At 41.0% G+C, this 26708-nt stretch overlaps 3 protein-coding genes across 4 annotated transcripts; 1 reads left to right on the forward strand and 2 right to left on the reverse strand.

Annotated features, from left to right (window-relative positions):
• Positions 1–238: 238 nt before the first annotated feature.
• LOC308104060 (uncharacterized protein) lies at positions 239–5626 on the reverse strand. Its single transcript, XM_080454332.1, has 2 exons — positions 5298–5626; positions 239–2964 (listed from the first exon to the last, which is right to left on the reverse strand). Exons 1-2 carry the CDS (start codon positions 5500–5502, stop codon positions 1796–1798), a joined length of 1374 nt encoding a protein of 457 aa, XP_080310458.1. The 5' UTR covers positions 5503–5626; the 3' UTR covers positions 239–1795.
• A 4704-nt stretch (positions 5627–10330) lies between these two features.
• Positions 10331–12959, reverse strand: g6pc1a.2 (glucose-6-phosphatase catalytic subunit 1a, tandem duplicate 2; the record flags this gene model as incomplete). The annotated part of the gene is made up of 5 exons (XM_080455709.1): positions 10331–10833; positions 11032–11147; positions 11881–12001; positions 12247–12356; positions 12727–12959. 5 exons carry the CDS (start codon positions 12957–12959, stop codon positions 10331–10333), a joined length of 1083 nt encoding a protein of 360 aa, XP_080311835.1.
• Positions 12960–14505: 1546 nt separating this feature from the next.
• Positions 14506–25924, forward strand: g6pc1a.1 (glucose-6-phosphatase catalytic subunit 1a, tandem duplicate 1; the record flags this gene model as incomplete). 2 transcript variants are annotated; one of them, XM_080454335.1, is made up of 5 exons in its annotated part: positions 14506–14723; positions 22410–22519; positions 23288–23393; positions 24226–24341; positions 24727–25924. In XM_080454335.1, the coding sequence occupies 5 exons, from the start codon at positions 14506–14508 to the stop codon at positions 25239–25241; spliced, it is 1065 nt and encodes a 354-aa protein (XP_080310461.1). In that variant the 3' UTR covers positions 25242–25924. The 2 variants fall into 2 exon arrangements, with proteins under 2 accessions (XP_080310461.1, XP_080310462.1); XM_080454336.1 differs by lacking the exon at positions 23288–23393 and having other exon boundaries at positions 22410–22529.
• Between the last annotated feature and the right edge of the window lie 784 nt (positions 25925–26708).

The raw sequence follows: 26708 nt of genomic DNA on the forward strand, positions 1-26708 counted from the left end.
GAAAGATTTCCAGGTTCATGTTGCTGGCAAGTAGACTAAAATGTAATTGCTCCTGATAATTGTGTCTTATTACATTGAAGAATAAAACATTTCAGAGCCTCTTCTTTTTCTTTTTAGACAATCCAGCAGGGTCAGGGGCTTTCTATTGAGGAACTACATATATTACACCCAGTTGCAATATATTGTAATGACTTATGGGATGAAGATTCCCAGGAATAGACATGACAACTTCTTGATACAGGAAAGCAGTTTATTTCAGGTTCTCAAAGGCTCCAACAAACCACATCTTGCAATAACAAAGAGACGGACAGGGGAGTGCTCACTGCAATCTTCCCCACTGCCCATGGTTATAACCACTGTAATTACATTTAAGTGACAAAAAAGAAAGTCACAAAATGACAAGATCATCAACATTAAATCACAATAAACATAAAAATGTCCTAACTCAAATAGTATATACAATAATGTAACAAATATACAGTTAGTGTGCGCCCCAAGGCATACTGTGACAGCAGAGTCTGCCTCAAACAGCTTTCCTGCTATTAACACCAAATCAATTGTCTGGATGATCCTAATCGGCTTGCTTAATGTGTGACTTTATCTTCTTCAAATACAAATGAATGCATAAATTGAAAGTAAAATTAAATGGACCATACCATCCATTGTCTATTCACAGCTTTACATCGTAATCGTACATAAAGATTTGGTGGTTTAAACCAAATTAGCTGACGGCTGTCGATAGCCGTTTTTTAGCACTATCCCATGTCTCAAAAAATTGCCACAAAGATTTATTTTGGTGAAAAAACACACCTACCGGTTTATTATTTTTCAATGTAATGTTAAACTAGAAATAATTTTGTGTTCTATCACAATCATGAATCAAGTCTCTGCTAGGTGATTGTCACCACACTGAAATTCTCGTGTCTTCCATAAAAATTAAAACAATAAAACAAACAAACTACAGAATTCTATGGAAAATGGTCAGCTAACAGTAATGTCAAAAAAGTCAGCTAACAGTAATGTCAAGCATAATATCAGTTGTAGTCAGCGGGCTAAACATGCCAGACCACCGGTATGGTCCTTTAAAAAAGATTTGAATATTGTTCAACATAAAATTAAAATGAGCTTGTACATTCTTCCTCTGTTCTCTTTTACACACTAATGTGTAATCCAGGGCTGTCAATTCTGTCATTATGTGTCAATCAAATCACATGCAGCATTTTACACAATGTGCGGTTCTGTGACCACGCAATTAGGTGTTAAGGATTATGAACTTGTTACCAAATATCTTTACAGCATTTAAAAACAGACTTGTGAGTTGAACAAAAATGATGACGTATCGGTTATGAAACAGTAACGCATTTTCCTATTCTAAGCATTATTTAGGATTCGAACATTCAGGTTTTTTTTTACCCATCTTGAATAGGATTACAGAAGACAGCCCTAATGCAAGTAATTCCAATAACATTTGCCAAGAAGCCTGCCGTTTACTAATACAGCTTTTACCAGTCTTCAAAACCACTGACAAATTTTGAACTGCTTTGAAACTGATGAACTGCTTTGAAACAGACCATGACTAGACTATGGTCAGCAAATGTTTGAATATGTCAAACTTTCAACCAGGGGTTGGCTAAATTATTTTGCACCCTGTGAGGACCCAATCTTTATCATGGATGCAATCCTCACTCTAAATCTATGGTTTTCTAAGGATTTTGTCTATAGGCTAAATTATGTTATTAACATTATTTTAAAAAACTGAGGGTCAAAACATAACTTTAATCTTAATAAATTCCCACTAAGGACTTCCTACGCAGTCCGATCCAGTCGCCTCTACTGGTTCTCTTTCATGAAGTTTCATGTGTCTCAGCATGCTGTCTAACCGAGCAAGCCTTTTACCACAAATTGAACATGGAAAAGCTTTCTCGCCTGCATGCCTTAACATGTGATTTTTCATCGTTCCCTTCAGACGAAAGTATTCATGACAAATGGTACACTCGAATGGCTTATCCCCTGTGTGCGTTGTCATGTGTTTGGTTAAGTGAGTCTTTTGACGAAATCTTTTGTCACAAAGCTTGCAGGAGAATGATTTGTCTCCTGTGTGAATTCTCTTGTGTTTATCCAATGAAGTACTGTGGCGAAAGCTTTTTTCACAAACTGTGCAACTGTATGGTTTTTCTGCCCGATGTATTCTGCTGTGTGACTGCAATAGATTTTCCTTACGAAAGGTTCTACAACAAATTGTACAGGTTAAAGCTTTTCCCCCTGTGTGGCTGCTCCTCATATGTTTTGCCAGAGTAATAAACTTACTAAATTTCTTACCACAAACATCACATGTCCTGTGAGCTTGAAGGTGAGCTTTCAAGGTCTCTGTAGGCTCTAAATCTTGGCCACACAGCCCACAATCATTTGAATGCTCTTTTATATGGCCTAGAAGAATCTTCTTATTATCAAAAGACTTCTTACACACTTTACAAACCAGAGCTGTTGAAGCAATACCATATTGTTTACGTTTACGTTGCTTGCGCTTTGGCTTTCTTGGGCTCTTCAACTTCTTCACAGATGATCTATTACCTTTCACCGACGTACCGGTGTCTTTTGGTGGCTCTTCACAACTCTTCAACACCTTAAGAGGTGATCTTTGTTCTTCCACCGACGCACCAGTGTCTTTTTGTGTCCACTGTTTTTTTCCTGACTGGTGTTCCCTGATCTTACTTGGAGACGTCAGTGTGGAGAGGTGCCCATCATCATCATCATCTGTTTGTTCACAGTCCTCTCCATCAGAATATATGTCTAACTGTAGTGGTGGGGTGTTTTCTTCCACCTTACTTTTCACGATCAGCTCGGAGCGGTCAGCTTCTTCTGGGTCCTCCGGTCTCATTTCCTTTTCTGGTGGCTGAAAGACCTCCTGGCCCACACAGTGTTTCCCCCTTTTCTTCTCGGAGCAAACCTGCTCCTCTGTGAGTCCTAGAAGGCGTAAAAGAAAATGTATATTAACAGCTAGCCATTAGCTCTAATGGTTTGGATCATAACAACTACTGGGCTGGCTAGGAATGTCATTTCGACCTTTATGGCACCGACCAAACTGCTTCCATATCATCAAGTACAAGGCTTGTTCCGAGTGAAGGGAAAATCACCAATTGTTTTTCCCACGCAGATATTAAGGCCATTTTAATATACATTATAAAAAGCTCTATAATGTGAACCCTAGCCCCGCAGCACAAGTAACGAGGGCTTAGATATTAGTTTGTAGTCTCCTTCGCATCTCCATAATATGCGTGCTCACCCAAATGTTGCTCTGTGCTCCATAGTTAACGTTAGGGATATCATTTGGATTGTTATGTTAAAGATATATTATTATGTTAAACGGAACATGATGCTGTTATTGTCGCACAGATGTACTAGGTTCTACGTATATAGATTTATTTTGCAAATTAAGTTGTCAGATTTGGGGGTTTGTTTTTTTGTATTTTTAACATACATGAATATAACCATAATTGAAGCCAATAAAAAGATCAATCACAAGTTAAAGATAGAAATTAGGGCAACAGATAAGGGACAACTTCTGATATTTACAAACTAGTCCATATTTAGACAATATATTTTGTCATATAATAATTGGAAAATACTTTAAATTAGAAGTTCTGAAAAGTTGACTGTACAGGTGGCAGAATGGATTTGATCAGTGATTACATCACGAGTAGAGGAAGGTGACATTCCTAATAAGTATCCTTGTCTTTGTTTATAAGCAGTTTAGTTTGGCAAGTTAATTACAATGGTGGAACTGAAAATGAACTCAAGAGTTACTCTGTTTATTAGGGGAGGGGGAGCCCTAGTATCTTTGATACATGTTTTATGTAGTTTGAACTATTATCTGCATCAGTAGGCCTAATACATCAGGTAAAAAGAATAGAATACATTGTTTTTTAGTCTGCATCTGCACCCAGTATAACAGTTACTGAAGGTCTATAACACAGATGGGGGGTAAACGTAGCTGGAAACTTGTTTTGCAATATGGATATGGCCCGATTTGACCATGCAATAATACTATTATTCGGATGCACAATCCTGAAATAGGTTACCGACCAAAATTTCAACATCATTACATCCCTACTTACTAGGACTTATTGCATTGAAAACCTCGCAACCTAGTACAATCAATACAAATGGCAATCAATATGAGTGGACAGAAAGGTGAGTGTGCACAAACATTCTCAACACACACCATTTATCACTTGTGACTGTTAGCCTATTATATTGCTTTTTTTACATTAAGACTTTCTGTAGTCCATCTTCTTCAGAGCACACAGTAGAGAAGTATTTTCATATGTTCTAATGAATGAATAGGTAATTCCTTTTCCTTTACCTCGTGGTATTTTCCATCAAGGACAAGTAAAAGAGGTTTTTTCTTTCTTAAACACACGGCTATAAGTAAAAATATTGTTATGTTGGTACTTGAGTCATTGTCTTGTATTTTTAAGTCAAAACTTGGCCTTTTTATACTGTCGTTTTTTGGTACCCTTTCATTAATGTTTATTGTGTGATCTTTTTTGTATTGTTGCTTGCTTTCTGTATGGGGACTACGGATGGAAATTAGCATCCTTGCTAAATCCAGTGTATTTACACGGAATTGTATGTGTGGTGTTCATTAATATGCGCTGTCCGTCGAAATAAACGTATACATAAAATAGATAAACACCAAAGTAGTGAACGGACGGGCCCGCCATAAACGGTTGTAACTTTGTAACGACACAGGAAATGGCGGGTTAGCCTAGCCATGTGGATTGTTAGCATTAGGCCTACTTACTGATAGTTAGCATTTAAACAACAAAAGCACTTCTCAATCTTCTACATCTAAATTATAGGCAACTCTTTCCAAATAACGTTTTGCTAGCAGTTTCGCAGTTGACCTTGAATGTAAATATACAGATAGTTCTCATAACTTCGATGTAAAAACTACGCAACAGGGCCAACGTGTTTTACTCGTGCTTAGCTTTCTGGCCAATGTTGCCAGATTTTGCGAGAGAAATAAGCAACCAGGTCTAGGAAAACAAGCCCAAAAGAAGCAACGTAGGCCACATGAGCACTTTAAACATATATACTGTATACATCGGCTATTTGAAAATGGCCAATCTACAAGCCCACGACGCAATCTTGAAGTAAAATGTGGAGTATTTGGAAGAACATTTTCAGATGGGGTTTAGGCGACAAATACACATTCATTTGGGGGTCCATGACATGAAAATATTTGAGAACCACTGGTTCCACACATGTTTTAAACAATTGTAAAGCAAGCTAACCTGATCGTTTTAAACGAACGTCGGGTTTCAGCATGGCATCCAGTAGTTTGCGTTGGCGCTCGTTTTCCTGCTGCAAACGAGACACTTCTCCCTTGTACTGGTGTTCAACCTCCCAGATGATCCTCGCACCCATCCCGTAGATCTCCTCGGCGGCTATAGAAAGCCGTTCGTTTACCAGGGTCTTGAGCAAATCCAACTTCTCCATTATTATTAAGGAGATGAGTGTGATATAATAAAACGAAATGAGAGTGCGGATCGAACTAACACACGGTCGGAACTTGACTGAAACAAACAACTCTCTGGTCTCTGTTAGCGCTCAAAGCGCTGTGTTGTGTGACTTGTGTTCCCCTAGCAGTAGTGGATAACTTTCTCAGCCTTGCCTTCTGCTTCCGGTAGAACAAGCGCACTTCTTCTTCTTCTTTTGTACTTCCGGCAGACTACACCGCACCGATGTTGTATTGCTGCCCCCCACATTTTGTTTTAGGAATTGCACGATTTGGGGAAAAACAACAGCGACTAGAAAAAGTGCTCCTCGGAGCACAGGTCTCCGCCAGGTCAGGTAGGTTATTATGGGCCAGCAATGTTCGGAAATTCGCCAATCAGGATGAAATATGAAAAAACTGAGTGATCAAAACGGTTTCGTCTTGATCACTTGACTATAGAGATAATGTGTACCGATTTGCGTGATGTCATCTTTATTTTATTTTAAGTTTTGCAAAAATCAGCCTCCTGGTGGCCATGTAATACATAATAATCAAGCAATACCAAGGACCTCAATGGAAACAAGACCGCAAGGACTTTTTTGGACGGACCTTTTACACAAAGTATTATAAATGTAATTGTGATGTTTTACTTTTTTTTTGCCTAATCAAAATTTCAATCAATTTCATCAATCAAAAAAGCCAACGTTGCGGGAGATTAGCTGTTCACAGACAGACAGACACCAGCTCAGTGGCCTTGTGGTCAGAGACCACAGAGAGACCACAGAGACTCCCGCCCTGAGACTGGGAGGTTAGGGTTCGAGCGCCGGCTGGGTCATACCAAAGACCCTGAAAAATGTGACCCAGTGCCTCCCTGCTTGGCACTCAGCATCAAGGGTTGGATTGGGGGTAAGTCCCTGCGACATACTAGCGTCATGTCCAGGGCTATTTTTTTACGGTCTATGGTCCAGGGGATGTACTTGTACATCAAGCTTCCTCACACTACAGAAACAGGAGATGAGATAGGCTCCTGCCCTATGGGTCTCATGGCTCGGCAAGGCTTACTTAGTGCAAAACATACAGTAGTCTCGGCCATGCCTTCGGCCTGGCGTAGACAACAACAATAAAAACACAAAATTCCTCATCCAATCCATACCATCGTCGCCTCAATCTCTCTTTGCACTCAAAATATTATGTGACTATTTACCCTGTCGTTTGTTGACTAGGGTTTATGCCATTTCTGATTTTGCACTTGGAAGAATAAGATTGCCTGCTTAAAATGGCTACATTGTAATTATTTTGTGATTTAATATTCACACATAACGTGTTATTTATAAAGAAATCCATATCAAATGTGAAATATAATAAGTTTGTGCATTGATGGTAAAAGAAGTGCAGGCAGACAGTAAGTGTATGTGCAGTGATGGCATAAGGCATGTATCTACAATATTGCACACACCAGTTGGAAATATGCAATATTGACAGGGTATTCTACACAATTTTATAACGCACTTGGTAGGTAGGCTACATAGTTCAAATAGCAAGAACAAGAAGTGTTATGTGTGTAACACTTCAAGCAGAACCTTCCTTATATTCAAATGTTACTGTCGGTTGATATGTGGTTCAGCTGCATGTTAAAGAGTGCAAGAAGCTGTTAATGAGCCTGGTTGTTTTGATTTTGATTGTCAGGATTTGCTACAAAGAGAGCTGGATGAGAGGTATCAGAGATGCACACTCGCTTCCAGAGCCTGGAAGCGTACAGTTCATTGATCAGGGATCAGGATCCAGTCTGCTTGGAGGCTGCAAAAAAGGGGAGGACAGACTATGGCAGTGTAGAGCTGATGTAAGATAATAACATGAAAATGATGAGTCCGCACACAGCTATAATTCCCCCAGAGATCTTTGTTATCACCAACAGATTTAGAACCACACATTTTCAGATGGCGGTCTGCGGCCAAATACATGATCAATTTGGGGGTCCTTGACATGAAAAAGTTTGAAAACTACTGATCATAGCCTGTGGCAGGTTGCTGAACTTCTTCAGCTGTCACAGGAATTACATCATCGGTTGAGACATTTTGACTGTCGATTTACGGTCCCTGGAAATGGTAGTTCCAAGGAACTTGACTGTCTCCACAGTTGTAACTGTTGTTAATGGTGTGTGAGAGGAGGGGTGGGGGACTCTGGTGTCCACAATGGTCTCCATCATTTTTAGAGTGTTTAACTCCAGGTTGTTGTGACTGCACCAGGACACCACCTTAAAGTGGAAACCTTATATATACAAAACTGTTACTTTTCAGGATTGAAAATCCAAAACAGCAAAAGTAGCAGATCGACAAGCAGCAGGCTCAAAACACGTCGAGCTTGCAGATCTGCTGCTTTAGATACTTTTGTGTGACGCTGTAGTATGATCAAGTAGGGCATTAATTTACGAAAAACACACACAAAGTTAGAATATGGAGATATAAGGTTTCTGCCCGACAGCAATGATATGTTATTGATCCTTGTTGGGGGAATTTGTCCCATGCATATTAACCCATCCTAACTATTTGGAGTGGTGGGCAGCCACTGAGCAGTGTCTAGGGACCAGCTCCAGCAAGGCAGGACAGTGCACAAAAAGGACTTTGTGACTATACTGTATAGTTTATCACATGATGACACTACTCTGTTATGAATATACAGCAGTTTGTTATACAGCATGTTTTTTTTTAAACTTTACAACCTTGTTGTCAAAGAATGTCATTTAATCCCATTTAATCATATGTAAAGTAAAAATCAAGAATGACAGCTCAATCATTAACAAAAAAACATACTGCATAATCAAAATAGGGTCAAACCTTGTTTTAGCAGAAACTAGGTGATTTACACAAGCCCTGCTTCATGCAGCTTGACCCTGACATGGCATGTACGATGTTGACATTCAGGGTATTGATACCAATGTGTTATCTAACTCATGCTGTATGTCCCAGTTTCATTTCCATGCAGGTGATAATCCTGGCTGTACAGATAAGTGACAAATGTTTTTTTACACTGTGGCTCTGCAAGAGGCTATAGCTGTCTATGAGAGGGTGTGTGTCTGTCACTGTTTCTAGCTAATCTCACAAACAGCGCCAAACTTTTTTATTTATGCTGCCAATAAGCCACAGAATTACCTACACTTTATTTTTGTTTTCCTCATGGTTTATTCTTTCTGAACTTTTTGAACTTTCATTTCATAATGAAAGTCAATAGATTGGGCTGAAACCTTGCCCAAATTAGTGGCCATGGATCATAGATATGTCATACTGTAGATGACTTACTACTACTCTGCCACCATAATGTGGAATGCCCTGACAAGACATCATCCATTAAAGGATGTGAATCACTGGTTTCTTTCAAAACAGGCTTGAAAAAGCATCTATCATTCCCATTGAAATGAGAGGACATACACGGCTGCCGTTTTTCCTTTTTCTCATCTGTAAACATAGCTATTTGTATTTGTTGATGACATGTACTAATGTGTTAATACTCCATGCTCTGTTGATGAATTGAATACATAGGACCACAATGAAAACAACTTAAGTCCCCAGGACGTTTTTGTGCTATCCTTTTAGCCTAAATGTTTTGCTGTACTCCGTGCTGTTTACATTGTTTGACAAAAAAAGTATTCAATCAATAAAAAAAACATCGATGACTGATGTCATAGGCTGGCCACATGAAGTCAGAGATCGGAGAACCGCATTGGAGCCATGCCATTACGATGTGGATTTTTAAAATGTATTCCTTGACTGTTCCATTATATTTTAAATACAGAAACACATAAACACTCTGAGACACAACTGGAAAAGTGCATTCATGCTTTCAACATTTTTCTTTATGTCGTTTTCAAATTCATTGTTATTTAATAATTAGTATTGACCATGATTTCTTCTCATTCAACTGATCTGCACCTGTGTACATGTGCAACATTCATATGGAACAACAGTATTTTTTGGCAGGAGCATGTTTTGGGCCAAAAACAAAATAATAGTGAATGAATGAATGCTGGAGTGGATGATGGAGTGGATGATAAGGGAACTGTGTTGATACTATATATATATTATAGGCTACATTCCAGTGAGTGCATGGTGTAGTCAATTCAGTGCTCAGTCAATTCTTATATTTTAAACCTTTTTTATTAAATAAATTCAACACAATTTCAATAGTAACCTTTAAAAAAATAACATGAAATAACATGTCAAAGCCCTGAGCAAAGTTGCTCTTTCCCTTTACAATGAAAGAATCGTGCACTCGCTGGACCAATGTGTTGATCCAATCCTTGAGAATCCTAAACCATTCATAAATTACAGTATATAAGACAAAAGTCAAACCATGGGTTCTTGATAAGTGCCATTGTACATGCTGTGTACATTTGTTGCTCGCTGTCAGAATTCCTAAGCACAGGTGTCGAGAGTCCAAACGATACCAGTGTGTCAGTTTCCCAGACAATCTACACAGTAACATTGTTAGTGTTAATTTACCTCCGAAGAGTGTACAAATGGAACAAAACTTCCATTTGTACACTAGGGTATACGGGTTGTATACGGGTCCATTTGGTTCCATTTGTACAATAGCGTATACGGGTCCACAAGGGTCCATTTGGTTCCATTTGTACACTCTTCAGAATTAAATGAACACTAAGATATATATTACTGTGTATCTTTTCATGAAGCACCAGAGCAAAACGTTTCGGGCAGACCAAAACCTGTCACACGCAGAGTGCAGACCACAGACCACATGCGGACCTGGGTCAGACCTGTCACATGCAGGCTCCCGTTTCATCGGTTTGTGCCTTGAGCTCTCGGTGTGCTCCTCTCACGAGCTCTTCTGGTTCTGCAGGCCCAGGGCGCTGTCCACGCAGTACGGGATGATGCTGACGGTGACCAGGGGCACGGTGGCACTCTTGCAGAAGGACAGCAGGTAGTAGAGGGCGGCGGTGTGCGTGGGGGGCTTGAAGGAGTCGAACAGGTGCAGCAGGAGCAGGGTGCTGACGACGCACAGGGCCTTGACCAGGGTGCTGTTGCTTTTCTTGGTCTCGGTGTAGAGCGGAGAGTGCAGACCCAGGCCCAGGCCAAACAGGGTCCCCATGTTGCGCAGCAGGCTGGCGAAGGGGGTGCTGTCCATGTGGACCCACTCTGGCTTTATGCACCACTTCTGGGCTTTCTCCAGCGTCCACAGCAGGTCCACACCCAGAGACTTGAGCAGCAGGTAGAAGCCAACGGCGAAGGAGGTCAGGAAGAGGGTGACATAGAAGTAATCCTTCATGCTGGCACTGTAGATCCACTGGATTCTGCTGAAGGCCTCGGCCACAATCATACCTGAGATAGAATGAATCACATCAGAACACATGAGCATCATGTGATAAATGCCAAACAGTAGAAGAGAATATTATACAACTTAGACAAGGCTTCAGAAATGTATTTCGTCTCACTGCAGACAACTGGAAAAAAAAACATTCTGCACAGAATCATGATACGGGTTTCAGGCCACCCAATTGATAATTGTTACTGACTGACCTGTGATGACACCAGCTATGACCTGATGGGGGAAGTGAGCGGCGATGAAGACCCTGGAGAGACACACGCACACCTGGACACCCCAAAACACTGACCACAGAATGGCCTTCAGATACCTGCCGAGATACAGACCCAATGAGTGGCAAAATCATTTTGTCAAAAAAAAAAAGAACAATACACTGTAAAACCTCTCATGGCTTGTTTGCAACAGTCAAAAATGTAACCATCAGATGTCATAACAATGCTATATCACTGTTATCATCTAAGTTCTTATGCATATGCAGGGTTAGATTTGTAAACAAAAATATAAAAAAATAGAGGGGCATATATATATTTTTTTGTAAGACAAATAGTGAAAATAGCTTATAAGCTATTTTTTACCATGTGACGTGTTGGGAGCTTGATATGATATTTTTTCTATATTTGAATAAAGAAAATTGGGCAATTTCTTCAAAATAGAGGTGTCAGGGTTAATGTGGTTAACATACATTTTGAATTCAATTGTGATAACATCAAACATGAATATCAAACATATCAGAGAGTCTACATTTCCCAAAAGGAAATGCATGTATTCAATATAGCCTGACCAGAGGCATGGATCCCCCCCCTCAGCAAATCCAACCTAGATCCAACTCTGACAGTATGACACAACATGTATAACCCTGCAACAACACCCCACATTCACATGGTATGTCAATAATCAACCACTGTGCTGAACAGATAGGACGTCTGGGCTGATAAGCACTCGGAAAGGAAAATGGTAAACAACGCTAACGTCATGGAGGGGAGATAGTAGGAGTTTGAAGAGTGCAGCTCCGTAGAACTGCCAGAGCTGGTTCTGGAACTCACCAGCTGTTGTCTGTGGATTTTTTGTTGGAATATTTCTTCTTGCTGGTCAAAATGGCCAGGATGGCGGTCACCAGTGTGTAATAGACACCTGCAGCTCCCATTGCGTGGCCGGATGGGCTGCCTGCAGAAACAGACATGGGTAGATAAGTAGTTGGAATAGTTGATTTCTCTTCTTTTTGTTTAGGCATGGCACTCAACTCAAACCTTATTTTTGCCACGGTAGATATTTAAGAAAAGACAATTATATCAACAACCATTTTGAAGACTGCTTTAAGAATTATGCTATTTGGACACCAGTTAACTTAAATAAGCACAGTAAACTAGGACTAAAGAGCAAAAAGTGCATGTGTGAATGACAGTTCTTACCTGGTCCAGTTTCGCATGTCATAGGGTACTGTTCGATATGAGGAGCAGTGGTGTTGGCATAGTACGGTGAATCATGCACCCACCAGTAAGGTCTCTCCCCAAATAGAATCCTAAAGAGATTAACAGGAGTATATAGTGACTAAACTGCACCCTTCAGTGCCTAACAGCTTCAATAACAAGCCATAGTCTTCATGAATGGTGGCCCTTAACGATCATGCACCCATGGACCCCCAAATAGCAGGCTGACTTGCCCAATAATAATGACATGCCCAAAATAGGGACACCGGGTCGAAAGTTGTTAAACTGGCACAACAATGTGTGTGTTTATTTATTTTTTAATTTGCAATTGGCCCCCCTGGTGGGCCCCACTTTGAAAACCTGTGACCTAACATTATACGATCATTTCTGCAGAATTGTTCAGCTAAACATAATACAAATATGAATAGATTCGGGGAGAAAGAAGTGATTACTTTGACTCACCATTTGAATACCAAGTTAAGCCAGTCGCCGATCACAGCCACCCAGATGAGCTTGATGCCCACTGACGAGCGCAGATGGAACCAAAGGGGAAAGAAGATGAAGAAGGTGTTCCTGAGGTCTGCTGCCCATGACACCCAGAGGAACAGGCCCTGGGCGTCTTTGTAGTTGGTCTGCAGGTAGTGTGTAGTGCTCACCCCAAAGCCCTGCAGGGCGTCCATTATAGTGTTAATCATCTTAGCGCCGCTCCCGGTGGGAATTCTCTGTGGTGTGTCAAGGGAGAAAGAGTAGACAGAACTGTCACGATGCGTGAGATAACCCAGAGGCTTTTTATACTGGAGGGACCCATCACCCAAACGCATGCACAACTGATCTTTGGACCTTGCACATGTGTAATAAAACACAGGGAGACTGGGGAGTTTGGGAGGTTGCGTGCTGTCACTGAGAGACAGATCTCATGAAGAGCAAAAAAATTCAGGAAAAAAAGAAGAACATGCCCCCAAAGGAAGTCTACTGATGATTGATCAATAAGGTCCAAGTTAATCCGACCACATGGGCCTACAGTTTACAGTATAACAAGATCATTAAGGGCTGTTCTTTGTCTCTTATGAACGGAAAAGTACTGTAATTTATCTAACACAACATTACTAGCTAGCTTTTTGTAATCAACATTGTCCCTACACTGTTAGGCATACACCTGGAAATGGTCAAGTTTAAAACTCATAATAATGATTTTCTTCTTCTTCTTCTTCTTCTTCTGTATTTTTTACTATTCTCTTCTTTTATACAACCTTTATTTAACCAGGCAACCGTTAAGAACATCTTCTTTACAATGGTGGCCTGGCAAAATGCAAAGCCTCTTGAGGGAAGGGGGTTGCCTAGTGGCTGAAATAAATGAAATGTTTAAAGTTAAAACGCTTGGGCCTTACATACTGTACAGTAACAGCTAGCATTACATGTGACATCAAGTATTACATAAAGGACAGAGATACATGACTTGTATCTCTGCAAACCTTTAGACGTTTGGTGAAATAGTGAAACCAATCACAGTCAACTGGTATACTGAACAGATCAGTTACATAATTGATTGTTGATGATTTGGGGGAAGAACAAAAAAAGACATCTCTTGCCAGTGAATATCCTGCAGTAATCTATTTTCTGGATTATGTAAAAGGGGTCAATGATTAAATGATTGGCTAGGGTTTGAGAACAAGATATGCTACAACTGGTCATAAAGGAAAAATGGACGTAAAGGTTAGACCTACATGACCTCATGTTTTTTCTTGTCTTGAGGAGACTGGCCTCTTTAATAGTATGTAAAGTGTTATCTCATAGCAGGTCAAACGGCCAGGTGAGAAAACGGAAACAGTCGCTCTCATTGTAATAAATGGCTAGATAGAGGCCAGATACTGGAATGATGCCTTTCATCCACTTTGGACCCAAAGTGATGTTCACTTGGTTTTCTTTGACAGATGAACGATTCCTAAAATTCTACATTCTATGAGGGGAAATTGCTTGATCAGCAGAAGGGGCCCCAGGGGTGTAAAGGTTAGGGAACCAGTCTACACTGTAATGAAGGCAAACAAATTCACCAGCCTTGAGTAAAGTCCAGTGGGGATCACATACACACATACTGTACACACCAGAGCGGGCCCTGCCAAAAACTTTCTAAAAAGCAAGTTGGTTTGACAGCCATTCACTGCAGAAAATACCAGCGAAACACTCACTCAGCTGATTCTCGTACCCCAGGCACAGTGCAGTGTTCTCAAGGAGACCAATATCATGGATCTTCTCCACAGTTGGGGGATTGAACTGGCAGTCCACCTGCAGACTAAGTATGGCCAGTATGAGAGCTTGTTTAGCCTGGCGTCCACAGTGGCTGATCTACACACCACGTTCTTCTGCTTCTTTCCCATCTGGTTCCACTTGCATAGAGCTGTAGCGCTGAGGCTTATCTGGGTGGCTGTCATTGGAGACTGGCTCAACTTGGTTCTGAAATGGTAAACGTTTGTCTTTTCTTCTTGCTGTGTGCATTTTGCGATTTGACGGATGCTAAATGAACTTTATGGACAATTTCCTTTTCATTGTCATGGCAATTCTTATGATATCTGAAACACATTAAAACAGGCATCTCAAACGCCACTTACCTGGGGGCCGCTGATAATCTTGTCTTCTCACAAGTGTGAGAAGTATTTAAAAACTAGAATTTTCGCAATTCAGGGCAATTGCAAAGTGTGGTTGCGTCGACGCCGGTCGCGGGTCGCGGCCGCCGGGACTCGAGAAATACGCCGGGAGGAATAACGTCGGAGGCTGCGCCAATTACATTGTCTCGTCACTCCTGAGATCACTTGTGTTTCATTTTGAGAGGATTGATCCCCCCAAAAATCTTGTTTTTGCATCAAACGGTTACATTTTGCGCATTTGTGGCGCCCCCTATGGGTCAAAGTGGAAAAGCTTTTGGGGATTCGTTGAGTAAACCACCCTCGACATGTGATTCAAATTTGGGATCGATTGGACGTTTCGTTCGTGATTTTTGGCATTTTTGGTAAAACGGGCCCCTCCCACTAACTTTGGAAGCCAATTACGGACGAATGGTAAGGACTATCAAAATGCCGTTTGGATGGATTTATCGTATGGGTCCATAGATCACGTGTACCGATTTGTGTGAGATTTGGACAAAATATGTGGGAGGAGGAGCTTACAGTGTGTTTTGAAGAAAATTCAAAATGGCGGAAAATCTATCCTGACGCAAATGGGCGTGGCCTATATGGGGAGTTGCGTGATGACCCAAGGAATCTAGGGGAGATTTTTATTCTACGACCTACGGTTCAAGAGTTATAGGTCAAAACGTAAAGGCGGCTGTTATAGCGCCACCATGAGGCCGACTGGTGTAATTATTTTTTCAATAATTTCGGACTAAATTATGAACCTCCCCTCCAAATCTGGTAACTCTAGCTCTTACGGTTTTTGTGAAAAAAAATACTTGAATTTGAGTTTTTTCACTTTTCCATTAAAGCGGATGGGGAAATTTAATGCACTAATAAATCAATATCAATTAAACTATTTAACCAATCTCTTAGCAAAATACAAGCGCACGATTTCAGGTCAAGACGGTCATTTTGACATATGGCACGACATTGGGGAATGTGGGAGAAAAACTGTGGGAGGAGATGCAGTTTGAAATATTGTTTATATAGAATAATAAAGTGTAAGGATTACTATAGTCTGGTTGCCCTGTTAGGGCAACCACACTAATAAAGTGTAAGGATTACTATAGTCTGGTTGCCCTGTTAGGGCAACCACACTAATTATCTAGCCAGTCACACAAGCAATGCAACTAATTAGATCTCCCCTGGTAAAGAGTATGTAAGCAACCGAGTTAGCGGACACAACTCAGATCTGTGTCTTTGATGGTTCTATTACACTAACACACAATACAAACACACATTAAAGGGATAATTCACCCCCAAAATGACATTTTTTTCCATCGATTACACACCCTATGGACACTTGAATTTATGGAGATTTTTCTGTTTTTGTTGCATTCCTAAGCCTATAATTTGATGACCAGCGGAAAGATGCTAATGTGTCCAGTTGGAGACTTAAAGTTGACAATTTGAGTCTCTACCGGAGCTACCGTCGGTCTTCAAATTATTGGCTTATAAGAATGTGACAAAAACAGAAAAAAATCTCCATGAATTCAAGTCTCCATGGGGTGTGTAATCGATAGAAAAAAAGTCATTTTGGGGGTGAATTATCCCTTTAACACAACTAGGCCAGTAGCCAAATCAAGCTACAACCAGGGTCAATAGGTTAGACACCCAGAAAAGGAAACAAACAACAACGACAAATTACTGACATGGAATATACACACAATACTATAAAACATATCAGAAAAATATACATTTATCGTCGTGTAAACACGCTCTCAGTTCTTACCGTCTCTCGGAACTTGCAATGGAAAATGGGGAACACAGCAATAACACCCTGGTAACTAGTAATGCTGATGCATGCAGAACACTTCGTGAACAAATCTGTCCTGTTCAGTGAGCATCCACTCTATTTATATGGGTTTGGTCTACCCATGTTGGTCTACCCATCTGTTGATTAAGAATCAATAATTGTGGAAACACAGGCTTTAGCACTGTTCTTAAACAGTAGCTGTACCCCAGCTCCTTATCTGACCTAACCAATCAACACTCTCTGTCTCACTCATTTGACTCATGTGCAAAGTCCCCCCCGCTGTGGACCTCAACACCACAGGTCAGAGCTGTGGCCTTTACAATCTGTATATATAATAATAATACTAGAATTTTCGCAATTCAGGGCAATTGCAAAGTGTGGTTGCGCCGACGCGAGTCGCGGGTCGCTGCCGCCGGAACTTGAGGAATACACCGGGAGGAATACCGTCGAAGGCTGCGCCAATTACATTGTCACGTCACTCCTGAGATCACTTGCGTTTCATTTTGAGAGGATTGATACCCCCAAAAATCATGTTTTTGCATCATACGGTTACGTTTTGTGCATTTGTGTCACCCCCTATGGATCAAAGTGGAAATGCTTTTGGGGATTCGTTGAGTAAACCACCCTCGACATGTGATTCAAATTTGGGATTGACCGGACGTTTTGTTCGTGATTTCTGGCATTTTTGGTAAAACGGGCCCCTCCCACTAAATTTGGAAGCCATTTACGGACGAACGGTAAGGACTATCAAAATGCCGTTTGGATGGATTTATCGTATGGGTCCATAGATCACGTGTACCTATTTGTGTGAGATTTGGACAAAATATGTGGGAGGAGGAGCTTACAGTGTGTTTTGAAGAAAATTCAAAATGGCGGAAAATCTATCCTGACGCAAATGGGCGTGGCCTATATGGGGAGTTGCGTGATGACCCAAGGAATCTAGGGGGGGAAAGATTTCTATTCTACGACCTACGGTTCAAGAGTTATAGGTCAAAACGTAAAGGCGGCTGTTATAGCGCCACCATGAGGCCGACTGGTGTAATTATTTTTTCAATAATTTCGGACTAAATTATGAACCTCCCCTCCAAATCTGGTAACTCTAGCTCTTACGGTTTTTGTGAAAAAAATACTTGAATTTGAGTTTTTTCACTTTTCCATTAAAGCGGATGGGGAAATGTAATGCATTAATAAATCAATATCAATTAAACTATTTAACCAATCTCTTAGCAAAATACAAGCGCACGATTCCAGGTCAAGACGGTCATTTTGACATATGGCACGACATTGGGGAATGTGGGAGAAAAACTGTGGGAGGAGATGCAGTTTGAAATATTGTTTATATAGAATAATAAAGTGTAAGGATTACTATAGTCTGGTTGCCCTGTTAGGGCAACCACACTAATTATCTAGCCAGTCACACAAGCAATGCAACTAATTAGATCTCCCCTGGTAAAGAGTATGTAAGCAACCGAGTTAGCGGACACAACTCAGATCTGTGTCTTTGATGGTTCTATTATACTAACACACAATACAAACACACATTAAAGGGATAATTCACCCCCAAAATGACATTTTTTTCCATCGATTACACACCCTATGGACACTTGAATTTATGGAGATTTTTCTGTTTTTGTTGCATTCCTAAGCCTATAATTTGATGACCAGCGGAAAGATGCTAATGTGTCCAGTTGGAGACTTAAAGTTGACAATTTGAGTCTCTACCGGAGCTACCGTCGGTCTTCAAATTATTGGCTTATAAGAATGTGACAAAAACAGAAAAAAATCTCCATGAATTCAAGTCTCCATGGGGTGTGTAATCGATAGAAAAAAAGTCATTTTGGGGGTGAATTATCCCTTTAACACAACTAGGCCAGTAGCCAAATCAAGCTACAACCAGGGTCAATAGGTTAGACACCCAGAAAAGGAAACAAACAACAACGACAAATTACTGACATGGAATATACACACAATACTATAAAACATATCAGAAAAATATACATTTATCGTCGTGTAAACACGCTCTCAGTTCTTACCGTCTCTCGGAACTTGCAATGGAAAATGGGGAACACAGCAATAACACCCTGGTAACTAGTAATGCTGATGCATGCAGAACACTTCGTGAACAAATCTGTCCTGTTCAGTGAGCATCCACTCTATTTATATGGGTTTGGTCTACCCATGTTGGTCTACCCATCTGTTGATTAAGAATCAATAATTGTGGAAACACAGGCTTTAGCACTGTTCTTAAACAGTAGCTGTACCCCAGCTCCTTATCTGACCTAATCAATCAACACTCTCTGTCTCACTCATTTGACTCATGTGCAAAGTCCCCCCCGCTGTGGACCTCAACACCACAGGTCAGAGCTGTGGCCTTTACAATCTGTATATATAATAATAATAATAATACTAGAATTTTCGCAATTCAGGGCAATTGCAAAGTGTGGTTGCGCCGACGTGAGTCGCGGGTCGCTGCCGCCGGAACTTGAGGAATACGCCGGGAGGAATACCGTCGAAGGCTGCGCCAATTACATTGTCACGTCACTCCTGAGATCACTTGCGTTTCATTTTGAGAGGATTGATACCCCCAAAAATCATGTTTTTGCATCATACGGTTACGTTTTGTGCATTTGTGGCGCCCCCTATGGATCAAAGTGGAAATGCTTTTGGGGATTCGTTGAGTAAACCACCCTCGACATGTGATTCAAATTTGGGATTGACCGGACGTTTTGTTCGTGATTTCTGGCATTTTTGGTAAAACGGGCCCCTCCCACTAAATTTGGAAGCCATTTACGGACGAACGGTAAGGACTATCAAAATGCCGTTTGGATGGATTTATCGTATGGGTCCATAGATCACGTGTACCGATTTGTGTGAGATTTGGACAAATTATGTGGGAGGAGGAGCTTACAGTGTGTTTTGAAGAAAATTCAAAATGGCGGAAAATCTATCCTGACGCAAATGGGCGTGGCCTATATGGGGAGTTGCGTCATGACCCAAGGAATCTAGGGGGGAAAAGATTTTTATTCTACGACCTACGGTTCAAGAGTTATAGGTCAAAACGTAAAGGCGGCTGTTATAGCGCCACCATGAGGCCGACTGGTGTAATTATTTTTTCAATAATTTCGGACTAAATTATGAACCTCCCCTCCAAATCTGGTAACTCTAGCTCTTACGGTTTCTGAGAAAAAAATACTTGAATTTGAGTTTTTTCACTTTTCCATTAAAGCGGATGGGGACATTTAATGCACTAATAAATCAATATCAATAGGGCTGGCAAGGCTGGTGTCACTCCGCGGCTGCGGCTAGCCCCGCCCCCGGTCGGTGGGGTCGACATCTCCCTTCACTCGGAGGTTCGCTAATAGTAGCCTGCTAGTTAGTGCTCTTTCAGCAGTGTTTCGCCAAAATGGGAATGAATTGTTGTATGAAAACTGTTCCATGGCTTCTCACCATCGACAAGTTGAGAATAAAGGGGCTAAAATGGACAACGGACTAACTTTTCACCGCATTCCCAAATGGAAGCCAGCCAGGTCTCCCGACGTAACAAAGAGACGATGCATGGCTTGGTTGTCTGACAGCCCAGATGACAGAAAAAGACGTGGAAGAAACACGCAAGATAGCACACCTCAGGATCCATGTAGAGAGGGTTATAGGCACTATACGCAACAAGTACCATATATTAAATGGTAGGGTACCCATCACTCTGATGCATACACCTAGCCTGGTTCCAAACAGGCTGATAATCAGGCTAGCATAAACCAGGAGTGGGCAGGACATGACAATCCTTGACAAAGTTGTCTGAGCATGCTGTGATCTGACTAACTTGTGCACCAGTGTGGTTCTGAAACTATTTGTAATAGTACCCTTCTGCATAGTAAAGCAGATATGAGGTTATGCTCTGTAGATACATTATCTGTTCCCTTTTTATGTACATAGTAACCTGTACATGTTTTCAAATAAAATACATAGTCTTTCTACATAAAATGATTATATGCAAATAGAACCGAATTCTTTCACATGGCTAAAATGCATAGGCCATTCTATCATTATGCAGTGCTTTCATTCAATGCAAATATAACCGTATCCTGATGATGATGATCAGATCACCAGTTGCCTCACGTGTTAATGATCACATTATAATATGGATGGGCAGAGACCATTTTACTCCTCTTTGAGCCTGATGAGGTTCATTTTTATACACATAGTAACCTGTAAATGTTTTCAAATAAAATACATAGTCTTTCTACATAAAGTGATTTTATGCAAATAGAACCGAATTCTTTCACATGGCTAAAATGCATAGGCCATTCTATCATTATGCAGTGCTTTCATTCAATGCAAATATAACTGAATCCTGATGATGATGATCAGATCACCAGTTGCCTCACTTGTTAATGATCACATTATAATATGGATGGGCAGAGACCATTTTACTCCTCTTTGAGCCTGATGAGGTTCCTTTTTTATACACATAGTAACCTGTAAATGTACCTTGTTTTCAAATAAGACACCTTCATGTGACGTTGCCTTACAGTGGTTACTTTGTAGATTTTGATTATTATTACAAAACATACACCACTTCAGCCCATACATTTCGGCCATTTGAAAATAGCCGATCTACAAGCATTTTGAGCTTGTAGATCTGCTATTTTCAAATGATTATACATTTTATACATTTGAAAGTTTGTTTTTGCAGTTGGCTTTTAACATTGTTGATGTAATTCTTTGGATGTACCGCTGTGTGTACTAGCTATATAGTAGTGTACCCTGTTGGATGGGTCTGTAGACTGGTAGTGACCCAACCAACATGGTGAATCTTGGCCACGCCCCCCAAATCACTCCCCCACCCAAGCGAACTTTGCCAGCCCTATTAAACTATTTAACCAATCTCTTAGCAAAATACAAGCGCACGATTCCAGGTCAAGACGGTCATTTTGACATATGGCACGACATTGGGGAATAAAAACTGTGGGAGGAGATGCAGTTTGAAATATTGTTTATATAGAATAATAAAGTGTAAGGATTATAGTCTGGTTGCCCTGTTAGGGCAACCACACTAATAATAATTTGTTATTTTGGTTGACCAACCATGTGGTCCCTTAAGAGTCTCCCTATAACTAAGGGTGGTGAGTGACGTTTCAGTTGAGTCGCGTGCGCGGAGAACAAGATGACACCAGGCAGTATCACATGGCAAGTTCTGAAGTTTATTACACACATAGAGAATATATACAGTATTGGACACATGACATGACCAGAAGATATGAGACAAGGAAAAGAACAGAATGAGTAAGAACAAAACATGCATCTCGTATCATTGTGTACAGACGTCAGTCTATCTGATAAAGTAGTTGATGGTCAAGGGTATCAATTAGGCTTATGCAGATGAGGGTGATTCAACATGTATGTACTGGGTCAAGCAGATAAAGGTCATAAATAACAGTCCTTCTATAAAGCCTTTCTTTCGACTTCCAAAGGTGGTTAGCTGCTAGACAAGTAGAACGTACGTGGAACACAGCATATCATTGGGTGCTGAATCATTTGCGCACTAAAGTGATTTTATTAATTATTATTATTATTTTCATGTGGGAATTGTTGGAATAATAAAAAGATAAAAGTTCCCTGGGGTCAGGTCTGGCTGCAGGGAGTTTGAGACCTCTGCATTAAAAAAGTGAGAATCTTTTTGTTGTTTTTTAAATGTCCCCTGAAGTTCCTTCTTTCCATGGTAGGGTTCTTTTTGGGGAGAGGCCGTATTGGTGGGTTCATGAGACCCAGTTCTACAAACCAGCACAAGCCCCTGCACTGCAGCAGTTTTCCATCACTTGTGAAACTGGACCAGGTATAGCTCCGTGTAGATCTGTGGTGAATTACTTTTTTAACAGTGTCAAAATGAAATAATTCACAATGAGGTTACCTAAAAAAGTATGAAGAATCGCAAGTACGCTCAGCATTCTTTTAGTGAATAAACTGAAATATGATAAATACCATACAGGTCATAAAGGCTTGTACCCTTTGAGCATTGTATTGATTTCATGAAGTGGGTAAACTAAACACATGTACAGTCCTACGTATATCTTTGAGGAAGAATTCGGTTTGGACAGCACAGTATCTCATGTTTGCTTTTGTATGTCGATATGGTGATGATTACACCTACTCTGGTCTGTGTGTGTTTGTATTTGCGTTGGTGATTGCGTATGCATGCTTGTTTTGAGTGTTACTGACGTTTCTATCTGTTCAGTACTGAACCTAGAAATGTTCTATCCTATGAAGGTTTTTTTATATTCTTTTTTCATAGGGGGACCTGGATAATGTTTAGTTTGCTTGCCCAAATGGAAACTTTGGATCTTGTCCTAGAATGACGTGTAATGGCACTTTTATCAAGGCTTTCTACTGTAGAATCCATTTCTGTTCTTTTTAAATTTCTTGACAAATTGTGAATCTTATTTTGTGAATCTACCTGTATAGGCGATCTATTACATCAAATCGTGACGTGTTGTGAGCTTGTGGAGCAGCTATTTTCACTATGTTTACGCAACACTACCGTACAACAAAGTATAAAATAGGGCTTTAAGAGGTTAAGTGGTTAATTGAGAGCTGATCATTGCAGGAAGCCCTTCGGGTCATGCCATGGGTGCTGCAGGGGTGTGGTATGTAATGGTGACAGCTCTCCTCCTCCTGGCAGCAGAGAAACGGTGCCCACCTCTCCTCTACAGGTTGGTCTACAACAGCAATAATAATATTTGTTTGAAAAGTTACTCCAACTGTTTCATGTTCATACTTTCTTCTTGAAGTTTTGTGGTAGGATTCTAATGTCTGACCTCGCACATCTCAATTTAAAGATCTCAATTGTGGCAGGATGGCAGTGTTGATACTCTTGACATGTAAAGAACACCATGCATTAAACCATGAAAAGCATTCTCTGGACAGGGTGTCAACTTTGTGGCGTACTGTTAAAAGAACTCCTCACTACTTTTGTAAGGTATTGGCATGGTTCATTGACAAAGTTCCATTTGTTTTTAGTTTTCTGCTAACTGGCATCTGACATGGTCTCACCTACAGTAGAGCAAGTTGAGAGGGGTTGTAAGTAAATAGGAGCAATGTGGCCCAAAGGGCACGAGCCTATCTCCTGTTACTGTAGCGTGAGCACAAGTACGCCACCTGGATATTATGCTACTATGTTGCAGGGACATTCCTCCCAATACAACCCTTGATGCTGAGTGCCAAGCAGGGACGCATTGGGTACAAGTTGTATAGTCTTCGTTATGACCCGGCCGGGGATTGAACCCTGACCTCCTAATCTCAGTGCGGACACTCTAACCACAAGGCCAGTGAGTTGGTCAGAGAGGGATTGGGTTACGTAATCTCTTTTTCTAATAATTATTTTGGTACCCATTCCAATTTCCATACAGTCCAACAGAGGATTCTGATCCAATATGAAAATACTGAATACTGAACTTGTTTAATTCTGGGGCTCTGACAGGTGGGTCTGGGATCATTCTGTGGTGGGGTTGGGTTATCCATTATTCCTGGTTACCTCTCTCTCAGGTTCTTGCAGGCAGGCCTGTGGATGCTGATGGGCCTGATAGAGATCCTAGTCTGCATGTCCAGGGTCTACATGGCTGCCCACTTCCCCCACCAAGTCATTGCTGGAGTCATCACAGGTCAGCCCACCTGGAGAGAATAGACTGGCAACTGTACCTGTGTTTATTTGTCTGGAATGTCTTGCCTATTTCTGCTAGTCCCCATACTGAGTTAAGGGACTTAAGGGAGGGATATGTTGTAATCTCCTGCTGTGATGTACTACAACATTATGCACCCAATAGCATATAAAGTAGCTCCCAATTTTTAGACAGGCTGGCAAATACAATTCTAAGGTGACGTCATGAAGAAAACAATACTTCCAGGCCAATTAAGCACTTTCAACCACTTTTTGGGGAATATTATCGTTATAGGCAAAACTTCTCTTCAGCTTTGTTTGATTTCTGCCTGGTAAGTTGTGTGGTTATATGGCCACTGCTTAACGGTCCGTCATCACTTCTATGACAGGTATAATAGTGGCAGAGGTTATATCCAGGGTGGAGTGGATCTACAGTGCCAGCATGAAGAATTACTCCTATGTCACCCTCTTCCTGACCTCCTTCGCTGTTGGCTTCTACCTGCTGCTCAAGGCCCTGGGTGTGGACCTGCTGTGGACGATGGAGAAAGCCCAGAAGTGGTGCTTAAGGGCAGAGTGGGTCCACATGGACAGTACCCCCTTTGCCAGCCTGCTGCGCAACATGGGGACCCTGTTTGGTCTGGGCTTGGGTCTGCACTCTCCACTTTACACAGAGTCTAAGAGCAGCAGCAGCAGCAGCAGCAGAGCTTTCAGGTTTGGCTGTATAGCTGTCTCACTATTGCTGCTGCAGCTGCTGGATGGGATGACATTTTCCTCCAAAGACAAGGTGCTGTTCCATGGACTGTCCTTCATTAAGAGCGCAGTTGCACTTTTTATCCCGACTGCTTTGGTGCCCGGGGCTCTGCGCTGGATCTTCCCAGGAAAGAAAAGCAACAAGAACTTGTGAGTCAGGAGTGGTCCTGTATTGAAAATGCACTTGTGGGATGATACAATTCAATGTATTCTACTAGAGTGTAGATGAATCAGTTCCTCCTGAATGAGTAAATTAGTGCTAGCTCTGTTTGGGACAACTGGCCATATTCACATAGCAGCCATTTATGAAGTAAGAACAAAATGGCACTGTGACTATGATCAACGGAATGAGCTGAATATAAATGGCTTCTTTCTTTGGATGTGTTTTTCTGTTAGACCCAAACATTGTATTGGTAGAAACGAAAATAGTCATTTATTGTAGTGTGACTGCAAACTTGGCAAATGGACACTTCTAATGTGATGCTGTATTTACTGTTCACTTTTTGCTATAGTATATATTTTTGTGAAAATGTCTAGGCCTATGTAAATGGTGCACTTATATAGTGCCTTCATCCAAGGTGCTTTATAATGTGCATTAAATTTACCCATGCACACCGATGGTGGAGGCAACCATGCAAGGGACCAGCCTGCTCATCGGGAGCAGTTAGGGGTCAAGTGCCTTGCTCAAGGACACTTCGACACAAAGCCTGAAGGAGCCGAGGATTGAAAAAGGGAACCAAGATGGCCACTCTATCTCCTGGGCCAGTGCTGCCAGTGTAGTTTAAATGAGCCTCAATAGCAAAACAAATTTTCTATTGGATGCCATTGTATTGATAGATGAAGCACTTTTTGAATAACAAAAATAACGTTTTAATAAAACCTTTTATTGACATTGTTTTTTGGTATTGAATGCTGTCTCTGGTTCCAGCAAATTCTGTTGGTTTTCTCAGAATGTCTCAAAATGATACTGATTAATTATCTGGTAGGAACACCCATTAAATATTAACCAGAGCACGCTCCATCCACTCCATGACTCCACATAGCGACACTCTCTCTTTCAACACAGCCTCTGAGCTTGAACGGGCAGAATGCAGAGTAGGGCAAGCTGAAGGGCAATGTAACTGAACTATACTCAATTTATTAACCAAATATATAATTCCACTTTCCCCTACCAAATCTACACTTTGTTAGAACAAATAAGCAGAAAGATAGACAGGTAGACAGTCAGTTTGCGTGTTCACTTGAAATTCTGCTGTCAGGCAGAAACCTCTCATCTCCATTGAACATAAATTAATACCCTATAGTTCGTCATACATTTGTCACACAAAAGTAGCAAAGATTGCTCAAAACGCTTCGCATTGCGACGTCTTTTGAGCTTGTAGATCTGCTATTTGTGCAATTTTTTAATTTGAATTCTGAAAAGTAACAGTTTTGGACATATGAGGTATGCAAAATCCTCCTGGTGACATAATAGCCATGGCCTTGTGATATTTCCAACCAGCAAATCCCAAGTCTCCTTTTTGACTGTCTTATCTTCAAATGCCCTCATAACTTGTTTTCCTGTGCTTATGTCACAAGAGCTATATGGTGTCCCAGTACAGCGCTGCTGTACGAGGGTAGG

The sequence above is a fragment of the Gymnoscopelus braueri genome (assembly GCF_963280865.1).
Source record: "Gymnoscopelus braueri genome assembly, chromosome: 17".
In the NCBI taxonomy this organism is placed as follows: domain Eukaryota; kingdom Metazoa; phylum Chordata; class Actinopteri; order Myctophiformes; family Myctophidae; genus Gymnoscopelus; species Gymnoscopelus braueri.

Coding starts and splice junctions, on each gene's coding strand:
- LOC308104060 (XM_080454332.1), bottom strand. CDS start 5,502: ATGGAGAAGTTGGATTTGCTCAAGACCCTGGTAAACGAACGGCTTTCT. Junction 2,965..5,297: donor CGTTCGTTTAAAACGATCAG/GTTAGCTTGCTT, acceptor TACGCCTTCTAG/GACTCACAGAGGAGCAGGTT.